At 49.3% G+C, this 24,587-nt stretch overlaps 2 protein-coding genes across 5 annotated transcripts; one reads left to right on the plus strand and one right to left on the minus strand.

Moving 5' to 3' along the window:
- Positions 1-10,317, plus strand: MINDY1 (MINDY lysine 48 deubiquitinase 1). Its single transcript, XM_082685961.1, has 11 exons — positions 1-766; positions 4,489-4,591; positions 4,740-5,307; positions 5,907-5,964; positions 6,372-6,436; positions 6,852-7,010; positions 7,362-7,464; positions 8,003-8,145; positions 8,936-9,127; positions 9,420-9,563; positions 9,790-10,317. Exons 3-11 carry the CDS (start codon positions 4,855-4,857, stop codon positions 9,868-9,870), a joined length of 1,398 nt encoding a protein of 465 aa, XP_082542087.1. The 5' UTR covers positions 1-766; positions 4,489-4,591; positions 4,740-4,854; the 3' UTR covers positions 9,871-10,317.
- Positions 10,318-10,885: 568 nt separating this feature from the next.
- Positions 10,886-19,560, minus strand: ANXA9 (annexin A9). 4 transcript variants are annotated; one of them, XM_082686012.1, is made up of 15 exons: positions 19,408-19,560; positions 19,204-19,278; positions 18,987-19,087; positions 18,392-18,477; positions 18,113-18,209; positions 17,274-17,368; positions 16,996-17,109; positions 16,695-16,785; positions 15,650-15,729; positions 15,445-15,504; positions 14,816-14,900; positions 14,590-14,685; positions 14,447-14,505; positions 11,493-11,615; positions 10,886-11,261 (listed from the first exon to the last, which is right to left on the minus strand). In XM_082686012.1, the coding sequence occupies exons 4-15, from the start codon at positions 18,464-18,466 to the stop codon at positions 11,199-11,201; spliced, it is 1,038 nt and encodes a 345-aa protein (XP_082542138.1). In that variant the 5' UTR covers positions 18,467-18,477; positions 18,987-19,087; positions 19,204-19,278; positions 19,408-19,560; the 3' UTR covers positions 10,886-11,198. The 4 variants fall into 4 exon arrangements, with proteins under 4 accessions (XP_082542138.1, XP_082542137.1, XP_082542136.1 ...); XM_082686011.1 differs by having other exon boundaries at positions 19,204-19,281; XM_082686010.1 differs by lacking the exon at positions 19,408-19,560 and having other exon boundaries at positions 19,204-19,358.
- Between the last annotated feature and the right edge of the window lie 5,027 nt (positions 19,561-24,587).

Consider the following 24,587-nt stretch of genomic DNA (forward strand, 5'->3'; position numbering starts at 1 on the left):
TTTTTTTAAACTTTAAATGGGTGAATATGTAAATATCATGCTCTTTGGCCCTGTTTCTCTGGATCCAGAGCAAAAGCTTGCCATAGCCACCGAAAAAGCGCAAATCCACGCAGCCGCTGCTGTCCAGCCCTGCTCCTCCCCACGCTCCCGCAAGGGCACTTGCTCTTCCCTATTCTCACCAGAGAGGCACAAGCGCACCGTCCCTTCCAGCGGCAGGCGGAGGGAAGAGAAAGGGTCTGTTGTTTTTCTCTCGTTGTTTCTCCCTCCCTCACTGCCGATCACCAAGCTGCTGACCAGGTCAGAAAGCCCTGATGGAAATTCTCCAGGGCTGGGCGGGCTCCTGCTCCTCCAGGGAGCTTGTCCTTGACTAATTTTTCTTTGTCCCGATGGGAAAAAGAGAGAGAGAGAAAAACCACAAACTTCCTTTGAAAATCAGCTTGTAGTCGGGGCCTGGAGCGTATGCCCTAGACTCTGCAACTCAGGAATCCCGAAGACGCTCTGAGCAATCTGGGAGTACCTGGGCTGCCCTTCTGCCTGCCCGCACCCTCCTCTGGTGACCCCAGTCGTGGGCGTGAGTCCGGAAGTGGCCACCACCAAGCCTGGACAGCCGCTCATAAACCTGTGTAGACCTGGATAAGCTCTGGCCTTGACAGCTTGGAAGGCAGCTGGGACTGTGGAAATACCCCTCCTTGGGGTCACCTTCGTCATCGAATTGCCACTACTGGACCCTCTTGCTCTATCCAGGAACAGCACCCACTTCTTTAAGGTAAAAACTTTGTTTTAACCATTTCCTTTATGCCACCCCTCCCCCAACCTCGACTGGGTTCGTTTTCCTCTGCAGCTCTGGGGAGATGTCATGGAATGTATCACCACTTTTTTGGTGCCTACAAGTCTAGATTTTGAGAGGAGCTAAGGCAGGAGGGATATGTAAAAGCGACTAGCTTGTCCCTTCATTTCCTTCATTTAATGAAAACTTCCCTCTGTCGCTTGCAAGCAAATAGACAGGGCATGGTAGAGGTGATGGACTTATTTGGGGGCAAAATTTTAAACCAGGAGTGGCATGAAGATTTGGGTCATACTGAGAAGGAGATTGGGGTGGGAAAGTTCGTGGGGGTGTGCATGTGTTATTGAAGTACCTGCCCATTTTCTATGCTTCTTCCAACTTTTGGCTATTTACTGCCCATGCGAGGGAGGGGCGAGGGTTATTTTAACTGCCTCGCCCACCGCCAGAGGATAATTCGGGCAGGAGAGAATGCGTGGGACTTAAGAAAAAAAGAGGAAGATAATGAAATCCTGATTTGTTTGAGTGCCCTCCCCCTCATCCTTTCTTGCTCTGACACACTCGTGCCCACCCCACCAGGAGTGCACCTTGTAGAGTGGAAATCCTCCATTCCATTTCTTAAGACTTAGCCCACTGGGCTTTGCCCAGTTTCTCTGACACCCAACTCCCTCCGGTTTCTAGCCCCTGGTTTCTTTTGACTCACCCCCTCACCAGCTAGCCGCCTAACCCCCACTTAATTATTGATCATTTCTAGCATTGGACAGAAAAGATAAGAAATGAATGCTGCTTTTCTCCAAGCTCTTTTAACTTTCTAAGGCTCTGCTTGAAGGCTCAGCCTAACTGTCATTTGGGAGCAGAGGGGAAAAGGAGATGAGAGAGTGAAAAAAAAAGTGTAAGGTGCGCAGGCAATTTTGGCTAGTCTGATTCTAAGTGAACAACATGTAAATGAGACACAGCTAGCATAAGTTATATTTGAAGCAAAAAGAGGATCAATTTGGGTGACCAGCCTTCTTTTGGTAACTTTTCTTTCTTTTTCCTTAAAGATTTTATTTATTTATTGACAGTGAGAGAAAGAGAGAGAGTGCGTGCGCACAATCAGGAGGAGGGGCAGAGGGAGAGGAAGAAGCAGACTCCACTGAACAGGGAGCCCAATCCCAGGACCCTGAGATCATGACCAGAGCCGAAGGCAAAAGCCCAAATAACTGAGTCCCCCAGACACCCCAAATTTCTATCTTTCAACTTCACCTCCCAGGCCTTAACCTAGTCCTGAATTCCTGCCACTTTATAAGAAGGAAGCATAGTATCAGGTTAGTAGGATGCTGGGGAAAAGACAAGATTTCTAACGTCTAATTTCTCCCCTTTTCTCACCCCGAGTAAGGCAGGGAGGGGAGCTAGGAGGTTGAAGGAGGATATTTCCCAGGGGACAGAGTTTATGGCTTTTTACTGTTTGTTATCTACAGCCTTAATTAAATGTCTGTGCTGGACTCGATGCTTAGTGCTGATAGAGAGCAGGTTAAACAGGTCCAGGGTTACATCTAAGATGACCTAGGTGGTACTAGACAGAAAGAACATACGAAGAGGTAGGGAGATGACCGTAGAGGGAGTATTTATTTATTTTAGGTTTTTATTTTGATTCCTGTTAGTTAACATACAGTACTATGTTAGTTTCAGCTGTGTTGTATAGCAGTTCAGCACTTCCATACATCACCCAGTGCTCATCATGAGGGAGTATTTCAATACCTTTTTTTCTTTCTTTTTTTCTTTTTAAAGGTTTTCTTATTTATTTTAGAAAGAGAGAACATGAGTGGAGGGAAGGGGCAGAGGGAGAGGGAGAGAGAGAATCCCCAAGGAGACTCCCCCTGAGCATGGAGCCCAACAGACACACATAGGCTCGATCTCACAACACTGAGACGGTGACCTGAGCCGAAGTCAAGTCCACCATCACGAGTGGGCAGCCCAGGGACACCTGGGTGGCTCAGTTGGGTTAAGCTGATGCCTTTGGCTCAGGTCATGATTGTAGTATCCCGGAATCAAGTCCCACATCAGGCTCATTGCCCCGTGAGGACCCTGCTTCTCTCTCTGCCTCTGCCTGCCGCTCTGCCTGCTTGTGCTCTCTCTCTCTCTCTCTCTCTGACAAATAAATAAATAAGATCTTAAAAAAAAAAAAAAAAAGTGGGCAGCCCAACCAACTGAGCCACCCAGGGACCCCTGTGAGTGAGTATTTCTTATGTAAATCAGTAATCAGCACTGTCACATTTCATATAAAGAGTGGGCAAGAGAGTATCTCTGGGTTTAGTTGATTTGGGGAGCAGAGAGGAACTGAAGAGAAGTTGCTGCCTCAACTCCAGATGTGGAAAGTTTACTGACAGAATTTGTTGGAGGACTGGTTTTTGTGCCGTAGTTATTTACCAGAGCCAGTCTCTGACCCAGGTCCCCATGGCCTACATTTCCCCTCTCGGGCCCAGAGGAAGTCCCTCCCAAATCCTTTTTGCTGTGGTTTGGGATTGTGTAAAGTTCAGTAGAGACCTGTGAGGAGAAAGACTTCTTTCTCACTGGTGTTTTATCTTTTGGGGCATGATACTATCTGTCTTGTCTGTATCTCCGCTCTTCACCCTGAGCACTCAGTGACTGCTAATCTTTTCATCCTTGGGGTAGAGTGGAGAAAAGGGAACCCTAAGGATACCAGTTTGAGCTCTGGATGGCCCCTGAACAGCTTGGGGGGTGTGGTTTGGTGTAGGGTAGTTGGAGTGACTACCATCGTGGCTAAGATGGTAGATGACGCCTGTTAAAGGGTGAGCTAAAGACCACTGAGTTAATAACGATTTGTACAGCTAACCCTTGAACAACACAGGGGTTAGGGATGCTGACCATTCACACAGTTGAAAATCCATGTATAACTTTTTTTTTTTTTTAAAGAATTTATTTTATTCATTTGACAGAGAGAGATCACAAGCAGGCAGAGAGGCAGAGAGAGAGAGGAGGAAGCAGGCTCCCCGCTGAGCAGAGAGCCCGACGCGGGACTCGATCCCAGGACCCCGAGATCATGACCCGAGCCGAAGGCAGCAGCTTAACCCACTGAGCCACCCAGGCGCCCCCATGTATAACTTTTGATTCCCCCCAAACTGAACTAATCACCTATTGTTGACTGGAAGCCGTACCCAAAACACAGTCAATTGATACACATTTTGTGTGTTAGACGTATCATATATATTCTTCCAATAAAATAAGCTAGAGAAAAGAAAATGTTATTAAGAAAATCAGGGGCGCCTTTGTGACTCAGTGGGTTAAAGCCTCTGCCTTCAGCTCAGGTCGGGCTCTCTGCTCGGCAGGGAGCCTGCTTCCTCCTCTCTCTCTGCCTGCCTCTCTGCCTACTTGTGATCTCTGTCAAATAAATAAATAAAATCTTAAAAAAAAAAGAAAATCATAAGGAATACACCTGAAACTAATGTAAATTGTATGTCAACTATACTTCAAAGAAAAAAGAAGAACATCGTAAGGAAAATACATTTACATTTACAAAAGAAAACATTTCATATATTTACTGAAAAAAAAATCCATATAGAGTGAACCTGCGTGGTTCAAACCCCTGTTGTTTAAGGATCAACTGTACTGTTTTAACATTTCTTTCTCTTTTTTCTTTCTGTCTTTCTACTTTATTTCCCTCTTTCTCTCCATCTTTTTTCCATTCCTTGTCCTTATCATTTCAGGGAAGCTGACTCCATCCAATGACTTCAGTCCCACCAGAATCCTCCCTCCCAGCCTGAAAGCCCTGTACCCTCTTCGGTCCCATGTGGTCACAGCCTGTGAGAGGTGAGGGGAGGTCAGGCTGGGGCCCTTCTGTTCACCCAGCTAAGAAAGACATGCATTCCCTATAACCAGGAGTGACTGTGTAGATGCTATCTAGCCTTCCATACTATAGTCCTTTAATAAGACTTTTCTGGGTTCATTTGCTTTCCAGCCCAATGACTTCCTTCTTAGTGGATCAGTCTCTTTTTTCCATACCAAGCCTACATTAGGCAACTCCCCGAGGGCAGGAAAGCCCTTTGGTGCCCCTCAATTGACCTCTTCTGACCATGGAACACCATCAAGCTGAGCTTCCAGACTCTGGTGAGGCCAAGATTCCAGAAGCAGTCAGCTCTGAGAACCAGGAGGTCCTCTCACAACCCGAGGAGCGGCCCCAAGACAAGGATGCTGGAGATGCTGATGGGACAGCTGAAGAACAGGAGCCTGTAGGCCAAGCTTCACTGCTGGCCCAGGGCCAGGGTAACCTTGAGTTCCCTCCACCTGATATGAGTTCTAGCCAACTGGAGCCGGCCCCTGGGATACAGCCCGAGGTAGAAACAGTGGGGGCCTGCTCCAGGCCCCAGGAGCTCCCCCTACCCCTCAGGGCCCGACAGCCTGAGCTGGATTTCTACTGTGTAAAGTGGATCCCCTGGAAGGGGGAACGGACACCTATCATCATGCAGAGCACTAACGGCCCTTGCCCTCTCCTTGCCATCATGAACATCCTCTTTCTTCAGTGGAAGGTAAGAGAGAATTTGGATGGGGGGCTCAGAAATTGCTGAGGAAAGTCCTCTTCTGTGACCCACCTCCTTGATCATTCTGCTGTTCTCAGACCAGGAAAAACTTTCCAGATTATTCTCTGTATTTCTTTAGCTTGAACAAGTGAAATAAGAATTCATAAAAACGGGGCGCCTGGGTGGCTCAGTGGGTTAAAGCCTCTACCTTCGGCTCAGGTCATGATCCCAGGGTCCTGGGATCGAGCCCCGCATCGGGCTGTCCACTCCGCGGATAGCCTGCTTCCTCCTCTCTCTCTTTCTACCTGCCTCTCTGCCTACTTGTGATCTCTGTCTGTTAAATAAATAAATAAAATCTTAAAAAAAAAAAAAGAATTCATAAAAACAAGACAAAACAAAACAATTCTCTGTCCTACTCTCGAATCTTCTACTGTCTCGCAAATGGGAATGTCTCGCAATCCTTCACATTCATTCCGTCACTGCAGTTGCAAGCCTTCTTTTCCACCACGCCCTCCCCTTCCCCTGTCCTTCTGTGTGTTTCTCCTCCAGTGATCTGTGAAAGAAAACACACACATGCCTAACCCTTTGGTCACCACTTCTGCCTCTAGGTGAAGCTGCCCCCTCAGAAGGAAGTGATTACATCAGATGAGCTCATGGCCCATCTTGGTGAGTGATTGGGTCTTGGAGAGGAATTACACAGAAGGTTCAAGAGCTTACCCTTTCTACTCAGCCAGAAATCCAGAACATTGAGGGACTTCCCATTTGGGGTTCTGATGTGGCAAGGAGGGTGAAGGTCTACAGGGCTTCTGTGCAAGGCTGGGGAATGAAAAGCAAAAATCAAGGCATCAGGAGTCGGGGATTATAACCCTACTTCTGCCCTGAGATTTCGCTGTGACCTTGGGTGGGCCTTTCACCTTCATCAGTCTATTTCTTCCTCTGAGAAGTGAAAGGTCTGGATTAGATTCTAAGGCTCTTTCCAGCTCTGAAAGTCTGTGGTCCATGACCATTCTCCAGAAAAGGAAGCAGCTTTTGGGCCAATTGGGGAAAGCTGATGAGGGGATCCTATCTTGTAGGAGACTGCCTCCTGTCCATCAAGCCCCAGGAGAAGTCAGAGGGACTTCAGCTTAATTTTCAGCAGGTGAGGCAAAGGTCTCTGGGCACAGGAATTTGCAGGTTTGTAAGGGGACATGTAGGCTACAAAGAGAAGCCTTTCTTTTGCTTCTCAAGAAGGCCCCTTAACTATGATTTCTTTCTGCAGGAGGAGGAGGATATATCTCTGTCCTAGAAAATATGTTCCCTTATATAAGATAAAGAAGAGTTGAGGCAAGGGAGGAATGGCATGGCCTGTAAGAGAACCAGGGAAAAGAGGCAAAAAAGATTAATTTTTTTTATTTGTGGAGCTAGGAGTCAGGACAGGGGAGGCTAGAGTAGCCATCATTTTATTCCCCCTACCCAGCTTTATTGGGATATAACTGGCATATAAGACTGTGGAAGCTGAAGGTGCATATAACGTTTTGATGTGATACAGGCATCATTTTCTTTTCTAACCCCAGAACGTGGACGATGCAATGACAGTGTTGCCTAAACTGGCCACGGGTCTGGATGTCAACGTACGATTCACAGGGGTCTCTGACTTTGAGTACACTCCTGAGTGCAGCATCTTTGACCTCCTGGGCATACCTCTGTACCATGGCTGGCTTGTTGACCCACAGGTGAGGGTGAGATGGCTCAAATGAGACTCGCATCCAGCTCAAAGCGAGATAGACAAGCAAAATTTTACGGGGTAGGTGTTAGGGAGTTAGGGGTTAGATTGGCTTGGGAATGGAATAGGCTTCAGAGGCTGAACCCAGTGTAGAATTCCTTGAATTTTAACCTTTTTGTGTGTGTGTGGGGGGGGTGAACATTCAAATGCAGGCAAACCGTATGCAAGTAGGTCAGTTCTTCAGAAATGGAAAGTTTCAGGAACCTTTGGTTGTAGGGTTGCAATCCTGTGGGCGGGCTTCATTTCCTTCCTAAAAAGATCTTCATTGTTTTGGTACCACCCCATGCCACCACTGGTGCAGAGTCCTGAGGCTGTGAGTGCAGTTGGGAAACTGAGTTACAACCAGCTGGTGGAGAAGATCATTACCTGCAAGCACTCTAGAGACACCAACCTTGTGACAGAAGGTGATGGCCCTGCTCTCTCTTCTGTGGGTCTTAGGTGGAGGGAATTATGGCTGCCTACATTTATTGTTTATCATCTGTCTCCCCCCACCGCCTCACCCTAGAGTGGAAACCCCATGAGAGAGAGTTTGGGAGGGGGACCTGGGTGGTCAGTGGTTAGATGTCTCCTTTTAGCTCAGGTCAGGATCCCAGGATTATGGGATTGAGCCCTGCCTGGGGCTCCCTGCACAGCAGGAAGCCTGCTTCCCCCACCCTCCCGCTTGTGTGTTTTCTCTCTCTCTGCCAAATAAATAAATAAAATCTAAAAAAAAAAAAAAGAGAGAGAGTTGGGGAAATGTCTGTTGCGTTCAAGACGTAACGCAAGGTGGTCACTCAGTAACTATTTGTTGAATGAATGAATACAGCCAGGCTTCAAGGGATTTCAGAAAGTGGGACTATCCGCAGAGCTCTGACAGGGACTCTCTGGGTGATCCTTCTTTCTACTGGGGACTTTGAATTGAAGCCAAGCCCCTCGTCCCCCAACCTTATGCCCTTCTGACAGGCCTGATTGCGGAGCAGTTCCTGGAGACCACTGCAGCACAGCTGACCTACCACGGACTGTGTGAGCTAACAGCAGCTGCCAAGGAGGGTGAACTTGGTGTCTTTTTCCGAAACAACCACTTCAGCACCATGACTAAGCACAAGGTGATGAGGCTTTGGAGATGGGGGTGGGGGTAGAGTGCTGTCACTGCCTCTTGGTTTCTTCTTCTGGGTCAGTGTGTCAGACAGGATAGGGTAGATTAAATTCAGGTGACAAATCACCCCCCAAATCCCTTTGCTTTACCACAGCCAAAGTTATTCTTCATGCTGGATGGCCATTGTGGATTGGCTGCCGTTCTGTCCCACATTGTCTTTGCTCTGGGACCTAGGCTGACAAAACAGCCTTAATCTGGAATAGGGGAGGGAAGAGAGGGGGAGGGACACCGTGCACCCACTTTTAACCCTTCTGCCTAGAGACAACACGTTTCATTTCTGCTACCTTCTCACTGGCCACAGCGAGCCCTAAGAAATCAGCCTGCCCTTGACAGGACAGCAAAGTAAAGTCCTCTCCCCGGAAGGGAATGGAAGTACATGGAAGATGGAGAGGTCTTTGGCTCGCAAAGGATTTCTCCTCAGAGCCATCAGGCCAGCCCTGAGAGCCACTGGAAGTAGGGTAGACAGCAACATCTCGTGTGGGACCCCAGCACCGAGGTCTCACACTTGGACCACAGGGACTGCCACACTCCACGCCCACCCCAACAAGCCGATGGCACATGCATAGACATCTGGGCCTTCTCCCCGCAGCCACACCTGTGAAGGATGCGTGTGCTCACAGCGACATGCTCTAACTAGCACACCAGACGAGTCAAATGGTCTTTGCATCTCAGCTGATTCCTGGTAGTAAAGTGCCTCTGGGTTGGCTCTCCCACCAACGAGTTCGTCCTTTTCTCTGCAGAGTCACTTGTACCTACTGGTCACTGACCAGGGCTTTCTGCAGGAGGAGCAGGTGGTGTGGGAGAGCCTGCACACCGTCGACGGAGACAGCTGCTTCTGCGACTCTGACTTCCACCTGAATCACTACCTCGGCAGGGGGCCTGGAGCAGGGGGTGGTGGGGGCTCCCCTGAAAAGCAGCGCCAGGTAGACCAGGTATGTGGGAAGGGGCGCGGAGAGCTAGTCTGCTCACGAGCTCTTTGCTGGAGGCGAGTAAGATGCAATTCCTCCTGTAGATGTCACAACCCACGAGACCCGTGCCCACTTACAGTCACTTCCAGACCACCTCCGTCCCCACAGATGATGTACTTGGCTGTGGGTCTTGCCCTGGAGGGGGAGCTGGTGAATGTGAAGGAGAAGCGAGACGGGTTTGGAAACCTAAAACCAGGTTGAACTTCCCCCAAGCCACGGCCACCTCACTGCTCCTGTTCTCTCCGCCTCTTTCTAGGACTACCTGATCGCCTTGTCCCTGCAGCAGCAGCCGCAGGGCACGCTGAGTCTTAGTGACTTGGAGCTGGCCCAGCAGCTTCAGCAAGAGGAGTACCAGCAGCAAGCAGCCGTGCTGCCCACACCGGTGCGGGCCTCACCACAGGTGAGCAGCTGCCCCCAAAGGCCCTGAACCCCACTCTGCTCCTTCCCGCAGTGCCAACACTTGTCCTTGCAAATCCTGCACTTGTCTCTTTAAGGAGTTCCTCCCCCCAGGGTCCCATCTTCTCTCTCCCCACCAACCCTCCTGATCCGGCCCCCAGGACCTACTAGAACCTCTGTCCTTGTACTCTTCTGGGCTGACAAGTGACCCACTGTTAAATCTCATACAGGGGAGAGGAGCCACATCTGGTCGCCCAGTCGGGGAGCGTCGACAGAGGCCCAAACAAGAGTCAGACTGTGTCCTCCTATAGCTTTGCCCGGTGCTGGGGCTGCCCTGCCTCTTTCTCGGAGGCCATGGTTGTGCTGCTTGCTTCCCCCAGCTCCACCCCTGAGATATGCAGGGTAACTTATTTATGGACTGTGGGGGATCCAAGCAGGTGGTCAATGCCAAGGTCAGATTTGGTGACATCTTGCCCTCCTATGCTGCTGCCTTCTCTGCCTCCCAGTCATCCAGGGCAACACTGGGGTTGGTGGGGTGAAGATTTCTGGTTGCCAGCTCACCTTTCCTAGAACAGTCACACCCACAGACGGACTCAGGCTCCAGGGCGAGGTCCTTGTCTAGAATGCACCTCCCCTGGCCAGGCCCTCCTGCCGATCCTGCTGGCCCGACTCCAGTTGTTTCAGGGTTTGGTTTGGGTTTCTATCTCCATTATTTGTAATGCTTTCCTAGGGGTTTGGAAATAAAACTTCGTTCCTGAGATCTGTTGTTTGCCTTGCCCTGTGGCTCTTGGGGTTAAGTATTTGACCCAATTAAGGAATACAAAAAGGTGGGGGAGGTTACAGAGGCCCGCAGCGGGGCTTTGCATGTCATTCCTAATATGGCCAGCAGGGGGAACCAAAGCCTGCCTCTTGTCTTTTATGTCTCTTTACTAGTTTTTGGTAGGTCTTCGAAATGGTAATCTGGTTTGGGAGGGGAGTTTCCAAATCCCTGCTTTGGACAGATGCAGTTTAGGGGTTGTGCTCCCTGCTAATCTAAGACTTCCAAGGCAGGGGAGGGCAAATTGATCAGATGGTCCTTTGCTACCTCTATTTCTGACCTTATTCTGGCTCCTGTTTCTCAGTTACTTTGCCAGAAATTTCCTGGGGAAGAGAGAATAATTGAGGGGTGGGGGGAACCTTGAGGGGAGCACTTATTGCAGCCCTAGAACCTCAAACAGGATCCCTGCGGAATATCCAAGTGCATATCAAAGCACCTCCAGCTTCAAGGTCTCCTCCCAGCCCATGTCCTGCTCCACCCAAACTTCAATCAGGGAACACAAACAACAGTGAAGTTTGCCAAAAGAATTCAAGAAATCAGGAGATGTTCTGGTCTGGGTATGGGAAGGATGAATAGGGAAGAAACCATCAAAGAGCTGTCTATACCCAAGACAGAGATGGGGTACCCTGGTGCAGGGATCACTTTGAGATGAGGAAACTAAGGGATTCAAAAGAAACTTCAGATTCTAGCCTCAACAAGAAGCTGGAGCATGTGGTGCTCAGTGAGGGGTTATCCTATTTGGAGGTCCAGCTGATTTCCTGCAGGGCTCTCAGATCCTTGGATGTCATGGCGTGGTAGGGAGGGCAGGAGCCCAGGGAGGCCTCAGAGGTCTTCGGCCCTGCACAGGGCTAGTAGGGCTGACCGGCAGTCCCCTTTCACTGCTTCCTGCAGAAAAAAGAGTCAAGTGTTAGATCCCACTACCACCATGGCCCAGGCATTCTGTTTCCTCCGTTGTGCTGGTCCACAACTATCTGATGTCAAGAGTTGTGTATGAAATTAACCAAAGACTCATGAGTTCTCCAAGGCATGAATATGCTAGGTGGTGTGCACGGAGGGCAGAGTGGAGTTGATGGGTGAAGCTCTGGGGCTATAGGTTAAGAACTAGCCAAGTCTCACCTGGAGAGAAGAGTAGAGGGACTTGCCAAATTTTTTTTTGAACTCAGCTCGGATGCTTAGAAGGTCAGTCTCACTTCGGGAGATAAGGATACGCATCAGGATTTGGTAATTGGGCTTGAGGTTCTGGTAGAGGGAGAAACAGAAGGGGGAAAGGGTGATAGGTAGTTAGATTCTCACAGAGTGGAGACAGGGCAGCATGGTAAATTACTCTAGAAAGGGGAAGTGAAGGGTGAGTCCTGGCAAAAGAGAAGTGTAAGAGGAAAATTTATCCTTGTCCACCCTAATGGAAAGTGATTCCGTGGGAAAGACCAGTCTCTGTGGGAGCAGCTGGGGTATCTCTCCCTCTGGCCTCGTGTCTTTCCTGGCCATGCAAGTAGCTTAGAGTCTCATTCCTCCAGATCTTGGGCGGCTCCAAAGTCAGCTACTCACAAAAAGGATAGGAGAAACTTGCTACCTATAAAGACTTCCAGCATGAAAGCCAGGAAGTTATTAACTTCCAAGTCCAGGGACGATATACCCAGCCTATCCCCACACTGAGCTAATGGAGCTCTGAGAGGGTGCAGGGTCATGTGACTTATGGTTCTGAGCCTGACCTACCAGGGCCACCCCATGGCCCCATCTGTATACACCAGTTTCTCCTGGTTTGACCCCTGGGGTCCAACATCACTGTCTTCCTCCTAAACCTGTACCAAGCCTCCCGCCTTTTGGTTAAAGAAGGTAATGCAGGGTTTGGCTTAGAAATAATAGAGGTATAATATGTGAATATAATTATAAATCATGAATTATAATTGATTAGATCAAATCATGAATGCTAATGGATCATAATAAATGTGTTATCATGAGAGATTTCTAAATAAAAACGTTGGTTGCAAAAATTCTATTTATGTCATGGGCTGGGTGCTGGCGCTGTCACAATTTCCTAATAGCTTCTTTCCCAGTGTTTCCTGTTACTTGACTCACGAGACCCTTCCCAGAACTGCCTGATACCCACACTTCTGGCATCCACACAGATCATAAATTCCCATTAAAAAAAAAAATGAGGAAGTAACAACAGGATGCTGTATTTCATTTGGAATAATTACCTCATTGTCTGCGCTGATTTCTGCTTTATCTTAAATTTCATGTATTATCAATTTTTAATTGTGATAAAGATTATTGATGGCTCCCCAATATTCCATTCTTTCCCTTCTTCCAACTTTTATTACTTCAAAGTCGTAGAATTGGGGCAATGTCCTCACTAACTGACTTTTTTTTTTAAGATTTTATTTATTTATTTGACAGAGGTTACAAGTAGGCAGAGAGGCAGTTAGAGAGAAAGGAGGAAGTAGGCTCCCTGCTGAGCAGAGAGCCCGATGCGGGGACCCTGGGATCATGACCTGAGCTGAAGGCAGAGGCTTTAACCCACTGAGCCACCCAGGCACCCCACTAACTGAATATTCTTACTGATGCATAAGTACCCTTTCTAGCAAGCCTACATTAAACATAATTTTTGCCTTGTTCCTTGAGAATGTCCTTGGCATCTTATACTTCCCTGAGAACTTTTAATAAGCATTCATTCTCTGGTTCAGACTGGTCCAAATTTTCCTAGATAGGCTTTCACTGAAGGTCATTTTTCTGAATAAATATTTGTCACAACGTATGTTTTCACATATTTCTCATGAGAGGATAAAACTGAAGCATATTATTGAGTTTTTCCTTTTTAAAAGAAGTTTTCAGAAAAATAGGCCTATATTATTTTTTGACTCCTATGTCTAGGATAAACCTGGCATTTATAGCCAAGAGCGTGGGTCCTACAATCCAATTATATTATAATCACTTACTGCTGGGATAAATTTATTGATGACAGGAATCTAGACAGATAACCACAACTCTTCAAACCAGTCTTAGTGTTGGCTTGGTGTAACAGTACAGACATTATTGGGGAAGTAAAATATTTTTCTACTGTCAAAATGGAAATCTCCATTGATGATAAAATATGTACATATATGTACTATCTTTTGAATAATTGCCAATAAGGCATGGTGATTTCTCACTCAGTACACAAGAAGCTATGCCACATACCAAAAAGATAACAACTTTTATCTTTACAATTTGGATGAGTTTTTTTATTTATAGATGTTGGGGGACAGATGTTAGGAGGCCTCGCCCAATGAATAGAATGACTAGATTCTGTGTATGGAATTACTTAAAACCAATGTCACCAATTTAAGTGTGGATAATATGGGACAAAGTCCAACTATTGTGGAGGAAGGCGGTCCTGGGTGCTAGGACTCTAATGGTATAGTTTATAGTATAGACCAACACCTATGGTACAGACCAGGAGTTGACACATGGCAGTTCAATGTCCTATAGAACCATTATGTGTGTGTGGTTTTTAATTATTTTTAAATTCCAGCATAAATAACATATCATGTTATAATAGCCATTATATGTTTTATGGGAGGCCTATATTATTTATTAGCTGTATATGACCTTGGGCAAATAACTTAACCTCTGTACCTCAGTTTTTTCATCTATTAATTGGAATGTGTATATTGTTATACACAGCATAGGCCCTGGGACACAATGAGCATCCAAGAAATGCTGGCTCTTGTCATAATTCTTGCTAGCATTGTCACCATTATTACTCTGGTGATAATTGGTGAAATTGGACATGGTGCTGTCCTCCAGAGCAAATTCATACCTATAACTGGCCACCTAGCCATCAATTAGGCCCAAATTTTGGCATCAGTGCCCTTTTGAGTCAAACTCATTTAGTTTTAACCACAGTCCACACCTGCCTCTCTTCTTCACAAGACCGTTAGCAAGCCTAGGAAAAGAGAGCTGCACTATGTTTATAAGCTAAATAGAAGGTTGTCACATGATCAACAGCATGAAACGTCCTCTTTCTTGCCTAGAAGATGTCTCCCCCCAGTTTTTGTTCCAAGGGGAGGGAAAAGAAACCTCCCTCTCACCTGGACGGCTTGATGAAGTTTATCGGCAAAGTACAGCGGTGTGTTCCTGATCACCGAGACTGGAAGCAGAGAGGGAGAGATGGAGAGAGCTGGCTTCCGAGCCAGGTGAGAGCCCTACCCCGCATGTGCTCAGCAGGCCCTACCTAGGCTGAGCAGGGCCGCCTGAGCATCTCCGTGGAAGAGGTGGTGGACGGTCTTCTCTAGCTCGTGCCCAGTACACCGCTGGTACTGATCGAACACTTGTGGTAGGTGTGGGAGGTAGTTAGAAAGATAAATGGGTGCGGAGATTGATAATCACAGAGAAGGATAAGCCCTTGGCCCAAACTCATCATTACAGTAAGCTGGGAAGACAAGAAGTCTTGTGTGTACCTCGGACGAGGTGTTCAGGATTTCGCTGGGTGAAGATTAGGACCCATGTGCCCTCTGTGCTGGGCCCTTCAGCCTGCCTTAATGCCTGGGAAGGAGGAGTAATCCGGGATCATTGGTTGGGGGTAAGGGAGCCATAGTTGTGATGTTCCCAGAATCCATCATCATGGTGGTGGAAACGGGATTCAGAGTGGAAAAGCTTAATGGGACCTGTGAAGCTATTGCTTCTATTTATGATTAAAACAGACAAACAAAAAAGGAATAGGGCTAAGATAGGGACTCTGCCCTCACAGCTCAATTCCCCAATGTGGGGAAATCCTGGCACTCAATGAATTAAATAATCTCCAAGGAAAGGTCTGAGGAGGGTTCCCCCACCCAGATGCCCCTGAGAGGATACTGTGTCAGTTGAGGAGCTCACTTCCTGTGAGTTCAGGAATCAGAGGCTAAGTAAGTGAACGGGCTTCAGATGGTCACTAATTGACACTTCATGTCCTCACCTGTCCCTGAGGACTCCTTCCCCAAGGCAAAGAGAGGTTTGCAGGACAAGCGGGTACACCTGTCCCTGGCTCTAGGAGCCACTGGAGGAGGGTGTCTTACGTGCACGGCCAGGCAAGCTCCTTGCCCCTGCTCACCTGGACATCCTGTTCCACTAGGTTATAGTCGATGATTCCAGAGTAGCTCTCGCGACTCCCCTAGAAGAAACTCTCTCAGGAGGACTTTCTGAGGGGGAGCTTTTTACCTCCAGGACAACCAACCACACTCCTCCCCTCAAAACCTTCTCTTGCTAATTACACCCGAGCAATGCTGCCCGCTCCCCCACAGGCCAGTCCTCTTCACCTTGGCCAGGGCTAGGAGCAGTTCCTGCAAGATGCCGCTGGTCTCAGATTTGATGTCCTCCTCAGCCTCAACCTGGAAATCTGGGGTAGGGTTAGGAGCTCTCTGAAGTCTGATTTTTCCCAGTGTAGCTATTCCCTGTCATATGCCCAGCCCACTGCCTACACTGTCATCTCTGGCTGGGGGGAGCTTGATGGCTGCCAGTTCCCAGGATGGAAGACAGAAGCACCATCATGGCCACCCTGAAAACAGCCCGAAGCCAAGAGTAATGCAAGCGCTGCAGGGTCATGCATCAAGCGGGGACAACCTGCTTGGGGAAGGAGGCCTTTGTTATTTGAGTGGTAGGCAGGCAGTCAGCGGGGGACAGGGACACCTCCATTGTGAGGCCAGATGGCTAGGGTCTGACCCCCTCACTGAGGCAAGGAGAAGTGACGTGGAAGGATGTGAAGAAGTGAAAGAAAAAGAAGAAGGAAAAGAAAACCAGAAGCAAGAAGTGAGAGGTAGGAGATAGATTAAGACAGGCTGAGAATGGGCACAAAGGAAAACTGGGGAAAGAAAAAAAAGGGGGGGGGGTGTTCAGATGCGGAGGAGAGAAGGCCAGTAAGCAATGAGTGGCTGAGGCATGTGGCAGTCAAGCAGGGGCCTGAGGGGGAGTACCGATAACTTAGAGAGCAGGTCCCCCACCCTCCCCCCCCCGGGATGCAGCAAGGTTCCATTCAGCCTGGGATGTGGTGTGACGGCAAAATCAGGAAGGGGCTGGGAAGATGACATGGGTACCCTCAGGACTGTCACAGTGCCCAACGTTGTCATTACCTTGGAATCTGCCCCGGAGCCCCCGACTAAGATGGCTAATCATTGCTTCTCTTTCTTTAATGATCACATCTGGCTCTTGCCCCTGGGAGACTGAATACTGGCAAGGGTGAGTTGGGGGAGACACCACAAGGGAATAGCGCTGGGGCAAACAGGTCCCCAGAAGGCTTGCCTGTAGGGAGGGTGGGAGAGCAGGGGCTGTCCTGCCATCCCTTTCCCCCTCCTCATATGCTCTTACTATGTTTGTAGACCATCAGGCACTCCTGCAGCTGGGCTGGGCTTCGGGTGGCAAAAATTTCCACAGCCACATCCTCAGGAGAACCAGAGCTCTACAAGAAATTGGGAGACCACTTTGACACTGGGCCATGCCATGAGGATGGTAGAGAGCAGAGGCTGACCACCTGTCAGTGTGGGCTGTGTAAAGGGGACCCCTGCCAAGTCGACCTTCTGGAGCAGGCAAAGGCAAGTTGGTCAACCCTCTCCTCCCCTCATTGGTGTCCTCACTTCCTTGATGGCTAGTGAGCTTCTACTCCTGGTACCTTCAAGGCTGTCCTCAATTCCTGGGCATCGAACTGAGCAGCAGGCTGCAGCAAAGCCATCACGATCCTCTCGAGGCTGCCAGAGAGTGCCGCCTGCAGGGACTTCCGTAGGTCCTACAATAAATGGTCCCTGTAGCAGAGGAGTGGAAACCATGGGGAGGGCCCCGGATGTGTGGGGATCTCTGGGGAGATCTGGTGGGCTGCTGTTGGCTGTACTCCATTTCTTCTAAGGGGCTGCTCACCCCAGTCTGCTGCTCCTGGGAAGCCAGTGGCCTCACCTGTTGGGTGCGCTCCTGGAAGACTCGAGCGATGAGCTGCCTTTGCTCTCTGCTCCTGTTGGTCAGTACGCCCACAATGGCACTGTGGTCCACACCTGAACAGAGATGAGGGCTGGGCTATTAGCTGGGCAGAAGCCAACAGAGTCTATACAGGGCAGGGACCTCCTTCTTCCCAGACTTGAAGCCTCCTGAGGAGGAGAGAAGGCGATCCAGGAAAGGGCTGTGAACAGCTGGGGTTGCAACACCTCCACTTCCATTTGGCCTCAAAAGAAGATGCAGGGCTGCCTGGGGGTCTCAGCTAGAACTCTTGATTTCAGCTCAGGTCACAGTCTTAGGCTCTGTGCTCAGCAGAAGTCTGCTTAAGATTCTCCCCCTCTGCCCCTCACTTCACCACTCCTGAGCATTCTCTCTCTCTCCCTCTCAAAAAAAAAAAAAAAAAAAAAAAAAAAAGAATTAAAAAGAAGACCCAAATAAGATGCCAAAATGGCATGTGAACCTGATCCAAAATTAGGTGAAGCTGACCTGGTGTGGTGGGGGAGAAATGTCTTGTTGATCATAGACTTAGATTAGAACCCCAGCCCTGCCATTATGAGCTGTGTGACCTTGGGCCAGCCTCTTTGTCTCACCAAGCCTGTCTCCTCACCTGTAAAATGGAAATAAGACTTACCTCACAAGGGTGTCCTGAGAATGGGAATGACATACCTACCATGGTACTTGATATACAAGAATTAAGGCATTCCACAAACATTTACTGAACAACATCACTTCCTCCTTCCTTCTTGGTCTGCAGACTGGTTTCTAAAAGGTGGATCCCCAGGGGCAGAGGGAAAAGGGCTCACCTTGGCCTGCAATGGCCCTCAGCAGCCTTTGCACGTCCTTGTCCACGCTGAAGCTCAAGAAGGTCCTGAGGGTGCCCAGGGTTCCCCAAGCTGCAGTCTGTAAGAATATGAGGGGTGGGGGGTTGGGGGGAGCATCACATGTCTGCACACGCCTGCCCCAGTGCCTCAGCAGGGCCCTTGGCCTGGTCTCAGGGCCCACTCTCCCTTTTCCCATCCCCTATTCTCTCACAGCCCTGGAGTTGATATAGTAACAGTGACTCTGATGATCACAGTCCCTACCTTGTTGGCCAGGCCCAGGTGGCTGAGGATCTCCTGGGTCAGGGATGGTTTTGTCTTCCCACTGGTTACAGACATGGTATGACTGGCTGTCCCAAGGAGGGAAACAGGAGCGAACTGTGGAGAATTTCCTGGCCCTTTGGGCCTCTTTATGACCCCCAGAGCCCTGAGGCCCATGTCCCACGCTGTTCCTTTCCCATGTTGCAGAAAGAAAATATCGACCAGTTTGGCAGGTTTGGGAGCCCAAATGGAGGCCCAAATGAAAGTCCCCATCTTCCCTACCTCTCACCCCTCCTTCAGGAAGCGAGGATTGATCAGGAATGCTGCTAGAATAAGCACCAAACAAACCCTCCCTGACTCCAGGGTGGGTCCCAAGGCTTCCAAACTTTGATCTCAGGGGGATGACCCCTTCTGAGATCCACATCCCTTCCTTCTGGTGGTCTGGCTGGGGTTCCTGAGGCGGTGTAGGGGAGGTGAGGTGATGTGGCTGGATGAAGTGTGTGGGGTAGGAGATAATAACTCTGAAAACACCCACCCCCCTTCAGCCCCAGCCCAGGAGTAAGTAAGCTTCTGTCCCCCTGCCCACCAGGCTGCCTACCTGTTGCTGGCCTTTCCCTCTCAGAGTCTCTGACAGTGACCTTCAGCTCAGCAGGTGGGACTCCGGGGCTGATGTACTCGTTCCTATGGGTGCATAGGTCCCTGACAAGGGAGCAAGCCCTCACCTTAGAAAAAGAAAACTCCTTTCTCCCTCTCCCAAGGGATCCACAAGCTTTCCCTCCTCCCTTCCCCCACGAGGGCCCAGGGCCAACGCTTACGCAGAGGTGCTGGGGGAGAGGTGGCCGCTGTCACAGCCTGGCAGTTGCCAGTGTGGGCACCAGCTTCTGTGTGGTCTGCTAGAGGAGAGGGGGCGTGTGCAGCCTGGGCTGGGCAGCCAGTCAGATGACCTCTCTAGCAGCCCCGCCCAGCTGTCACCTCCCGCTGCCGGCCCCTCCCAAATGTGGGAGAGGACCAGGCCATACCTGGTCCCACAGGCAAACCCCTCCCAAGCATCTTTCCTCCCAGGAGCCAGGCCTCAGCCCCTGGAGAGAATTTTCCTAAGCCTTTGGGCGCTCAGCGGGACACAAGGGGCTTTGTGTGTCGCTTTCCCCCGTGGGGCCAGGTGGGACCACAGAAGCCCAGTCTTTGAGTCCAGATTCTGACCTGGCTCTGCCTCTGGCCCCAGCTCCCTGGGGGGACAGGTCAGACAGGCTCCAGGCTGATTTAGAAGGCTGATAGAGAAAAACCTGTTGGGGCACATACCAGCGGGACACCCCAGCCTGCACACCCCAGAGGGGGTCCTAACCCCCAAACTCCCTATTAACTTATCAGAGCCAGCCAGCCTGGGTGGGAAGGGCAAGGGGACTGTTTGGATCTGTGAGGAAGAAAGAGAGCAGGTATTTGAGAGTGGGAGCAGATCAGCAGAGTCACGAGAGAAAAATGCAAAGGGTGTTCCCTGTGGACAGAAGCATCATGGTCCCAAAAGGCGACAGGGAGATGGGAGAGGCTACCTGGGTTCCTGTGTCTTAGATTCTTTCTGGCGCCTTTTGGCTGCGACGCAACCGCAGCAGCTAGGCTTGGGGCTGTCGGTGCACAGAGTAGCAGCTGAACAGCCCTGGGGAGCCCGGGGGAGCCCCTGAGCAGGCAGTCACTTGATCCCCACAGCCAGCTCCCTGGGACCTAGAAGCTGTCTCCTTCCTGCTTCCCTAGGGAGGTCGGGTGGGGACTGGGCACAGAAGCTGGAGGGCTGTTCCCACTCCTCTGTCCCTCTCCCCGCCAAGGAAGGCCCTTGTTGGTTCTCTTACATCCCTGAGGAGGGATCTGCCTCTCTTCCTCAGAGCAGACTAGATCTCAGAATGCATGAAGGGAAATTTCCTGGGTGGCAGTCACTGCTTCTCACTTTGTGTCCTGTTAAAGTGGAAAACATCCACCAATTTTTGCCATGAGAATATGGGTTCAAGGCCCAGCTCTGCAGCTTTTTCTGTTCTGAAATCCCAGCTAGTCATTTCAGGTCTCTGTGTCTGTTTCTTTACCTGAGAAAAAAAATGGGACTGTTGGGAGAGGCTGAAGAGGCTGAAATGTGTGGAGAGGGCATCCTGGGTGGACTGAATTATGTAATATATGTGACTGCATTTGGCAGAGAAAAATGCCTTTGAAAATAAGTCTGCTAGATTTAATAAATAAAAATACAGGACACCCAGTTAAATTAGAATTTCAGGTAAACAACTAATGATTTGTTGGTATTAAGTATGACCCAACTTTTTCATGGGATATACTTAGGATAGCAATCATTTGTTGTTTATCTGAAACTGTGATTTAACTGAGCATCCTGTAATTTACCTGGCAACTTGGAAGATGGGACTCAGTTTCAGCATGGTGATTAAAAGCAAAGGTTCTGGAGCCAGACTTCTTGAACTCAGAATTCTGGTCTGCTATGTGACCTTAGCAATTATCTCAACTTTTCTTTCTTCTTTTAAAAAATTTTAAAGATATTTTATATATTATATATTTTATATATTATTTTATATTTTATTTATCGATCAGACAGAGAGAGAGAGAGAACAAGCAGGGGGAGCAGCAGAGGGCAAAGCTGACTCCCCACTGAGTAGGAAGAGTCTGATGTGGGGCTCCATCCCAGGACCCTGGGACCATGACCTGAGCCAAAGGCAGATACTTAACCAATTGAGCTACCCAGTTATCCCTCCCTCAACCTTTCCGTGCTCAATTTCCTCATCTTCAAAGCAGAGGTAATAATAGTGTTTATATTATAAGCTATTGTGAGAATTAAATAAATTAATACATGTAGAGCACTTTTTTTTATTTTTTAAAAGATTTTTATTTATTTATTTGACAGAGAGAGACACAGCGATAGAAGGAACACAAGCAGAGGGAGTGGGAGAGAGAAAGGCAGGCTCCCCTCCAAGCGGGGAGTCCGATGTGGGGCTGGAACCCAGGACCCAGGATCCAGAATCATGACCTGAGCCAAAAGCAGATGGTTAAACCAACCAGTTAACCAACCAGTTAATGGTCTGAGCCACCCAGGCAACCAGTTAGAAAAGTGCTCTGCACAGACTAGCAGGTCCACATTTCAAAATGTTAACTTATATGTAACAATAAATATTGATATAATGTATGTTATTTTATAATGATAACTGTTACTGTTAACTTGTCTCCCTGTGGAGTCCAGTTTTGGCTCTGTTCTGCAACTTCTATCTTGCCAATCTTCAATCTGGCCACAGGAGGGCATTAGAAGCCACCGAGAGCCGAGAGCCCCCTAGTGGCCACTTGAAGTCTTCAAGGCTCTGGCTCCACCCACAGATGTCCCCGGGCTCCTTTTGCGCACTTGTTAGAAAGTGCAGTCTCCGGAGAACGTCAGGTTCTAGGTGGAGTTGGCGGGCAGGCATGGTCAGCAGAAGAGCCCCAAGGAGACACCTACTCAAGGGTCCCCCCACTCCCACCCCCGAGACCTCAAGACACTTGCAGGAGACTTCCTAGGCTGGGTTACCCCAACAGAGTGTCTTCGCAGCCCCAGTCCCATGCCTTTGGCCTTCTCTGCCCTTTAGAGTCCATTCTGGGCACACGTTCCAAGTAGGTTTAGAGGGAAATGAAGGGAGAGAGGGCTCTTATTTTCTCAGTCCGAACTTCTGTGAGGGATTCCTGGCAGATCAGCAGGGCTGAATCCCGAGTTTGAAGGCGGCAGGCTGAACCGCAACTACAGGGCAGAAGAGTAATCCTTGGGGTCCAGGAGTGTGAGAAGGGAGAATGTAAGATGCGTTTACAGCTGCTTCACTGAAACTTGGTGGAATCTCACTCCTTTTGTCCCGGTGTTTTGTTTTGTTCAACTCCAGGGCCAGATTGAGGTTGTTTTCCAATTTACTAATCACCTTTCACCCCCATGCTCTGTATTTTAGAATTTCAGAGTAGGAGGGGTTCTTGGAGATGACTGGTCTGCCACCCTCTTATTACTGACTCAGGAAGCGGAGTGAACCAGATCCAGGTCTCCTAACTTCTCCTGTGTTTTCTTCATTACTTGGATGAGGGCATAGCTGATTTGGGGTCTGTCTTAGTGGAGGATATAGGGGACAGGCATAAAAAATACAGCCTCATCTGTTGACTCATGAATAAGGTTTCAACTCCAACTCCATATTGCTCTTCTGCAAAATCTCGCACTGCATGCTTTCTGAACGCATAGAAATTCCTCCTGGGTATTTTTCTCTTTTTATGAAACCGTTTCTCCCCAGAGCTCCTGGCACCTGAGTTCCTCTGCTCACGTAGTAGCCATGCTCTAGTCCTTTACCCAAACAGGCTTCTGCATTGCACAAGCCACCCAGACTTTCCTCAGCTGGGGTCCATGTCTTTTGCTGTCCTAGAAGCCTGCCTAGATACTTAAATCCCAGCTTGAAGGCTGATGGTGTCCTCTGCCTCAGGCCACCTCAGCAGCCCTTACAGAGGAAGTGAGTCACAGCCAGGCAGGCAGCTTGGGGCACTGTGGGCGTGGCCATGCCTGCCCAGGGCACTGGGGGATGGGTCAGAAAGGTGGTGATCAAAATCCCCTGGTCCAGCTGAGGTGGGGAGTGTGTGTGTGTGTGTGTGTGTGTGTGTGTGTGTGTGTGTGGTGTGTGTGTGTGTGTGTGTGTGTGTGTGGTGCGCAGGCCCGAGCTACTGTCCTAAGTATGTTGACAGAACTAGTAGCATCATTCTAATGCTGCCTAAAGGCACTTCCCTTTCTCCAGCCACCTTCTCTTTTGTCTCCTGGGGGAGGGGGGGTAACCCCTCTTATCTTTATTTCTCAGGCCTTGACTATCCGACTTCTGTCCCCAAACTTCCCCTGCCCACTACTATCTTAAAAGTAAGTTGAACAGTCTTCAGTCCTCTAAGGAATTATTTAAAAAGTCTTGTGGGCACCTTGGAGAAACTTGGCGTCTAGGAAAACTTCTTGGGAAAAGGTCTCCGAAGCTAAAGGAAAAGAACCAAACAGTACAGAGGCATGAGGAATTAGAGAGGGACCCAAAGGTTAGCTGGAGCTCTAAGCAGAGACACAACCCTTCTGGAAAAGGATGTGTTGGGTACATAGCAGAGAGGAATCTGGGGAGGACTCTCAAGAAAGGTAGAGGGAACTTTGGATTGGAAGGCAGAAGAGGGTTACACATAAGCAGAGCTAATCAGGGAGGAATTCATCCTGGGGCAAATGAAAACAGAGCTGGAGGGCTTGCAGAGAATTGTAAAATCGGGCAGGTCAGGCTAAAAAAGGTGGCTGGTCTGGGTGGAGATGGGCCAGGGGTTGGGCCAGTAGTTCTCATTTCTCTACTGGTAGGAATGAATGGGGTGAGGGTTCTGCTACAGAGAGCAAACGAACAAATAGCTTGGATATCAGTCAGCTTCTGCTTCTCTACCTTTCCAGAAAGAGCCTTAGGTGAGGGCCAAGCTCTCAATTGGGATAGTGGGGAGGTCGCTCTCCTTCCTGAGAGCTATCAGAACACCTGAACTTGACCAGATAAACCATGAAAGAAGCTACTGTCCAAGATTCTAACTGTGACAGGACAAAAATACCAACATTTCATCGAGGTAAAAAACGAAGTTACCCCTAAGTGGAGTAAACGCCAGCTCTCTTTCTAAACAAACTTTCAAACACATCCTAGCCGCATTCCGTCCATGCTAGGATTCCAGGTCGGTTTTCTAGGAGAATGTCGCATCTTGTTGAAACGCCAGTTTTACAAAAGACTTCTTAAAACTATGAATTAGAAGAGGGAAAAACAGTGTAGATGGCAAACTCAGATACATTTTACAAAACAAAAGCTGGCAGTCGACTCTTTCATAGAACTATGGCGGGTTAGAAGTGCTGCTGCGGGAAGGTTTTACATACTTGGGTGGAAACGAGGGTTTTGTGTTGGGGATGGAGTGGAGGACCTCGCAGGGACCGCAGGCTCTGCGCAGGGAAGGGCAAGGGAATCACGAGGGTCCGCTGCCTGGGTCAGGCGGGGAGAGGAGCTTGGCCTGGGCGCACCGCACTCGGAAAGGTCTCCCCCAGGCTTCGCTCGTCCGAAGCCTGGGCGCCGTCCTCCCTCCGCCGCTCAGTGGGGCTAGAGGTGGGAAGTGTGGCAATCGGTCGGCCGGGGGGAACTGGGGGCCGCAGCAGGGCTGAAGTCGCCGACCGCAGTTGGGG

Source organism: Mustela nivalis (genome assembly GCF_964662115.1).
Source record: "Mustela nivalis genome assembly, chromosome: 10".
NCBI classification, from domain to species: Eukaryota; Metazoa; Chordata; class Mammalia; order Carnivora; family Mustelidae; genus Mustela; species Mustela nivalis.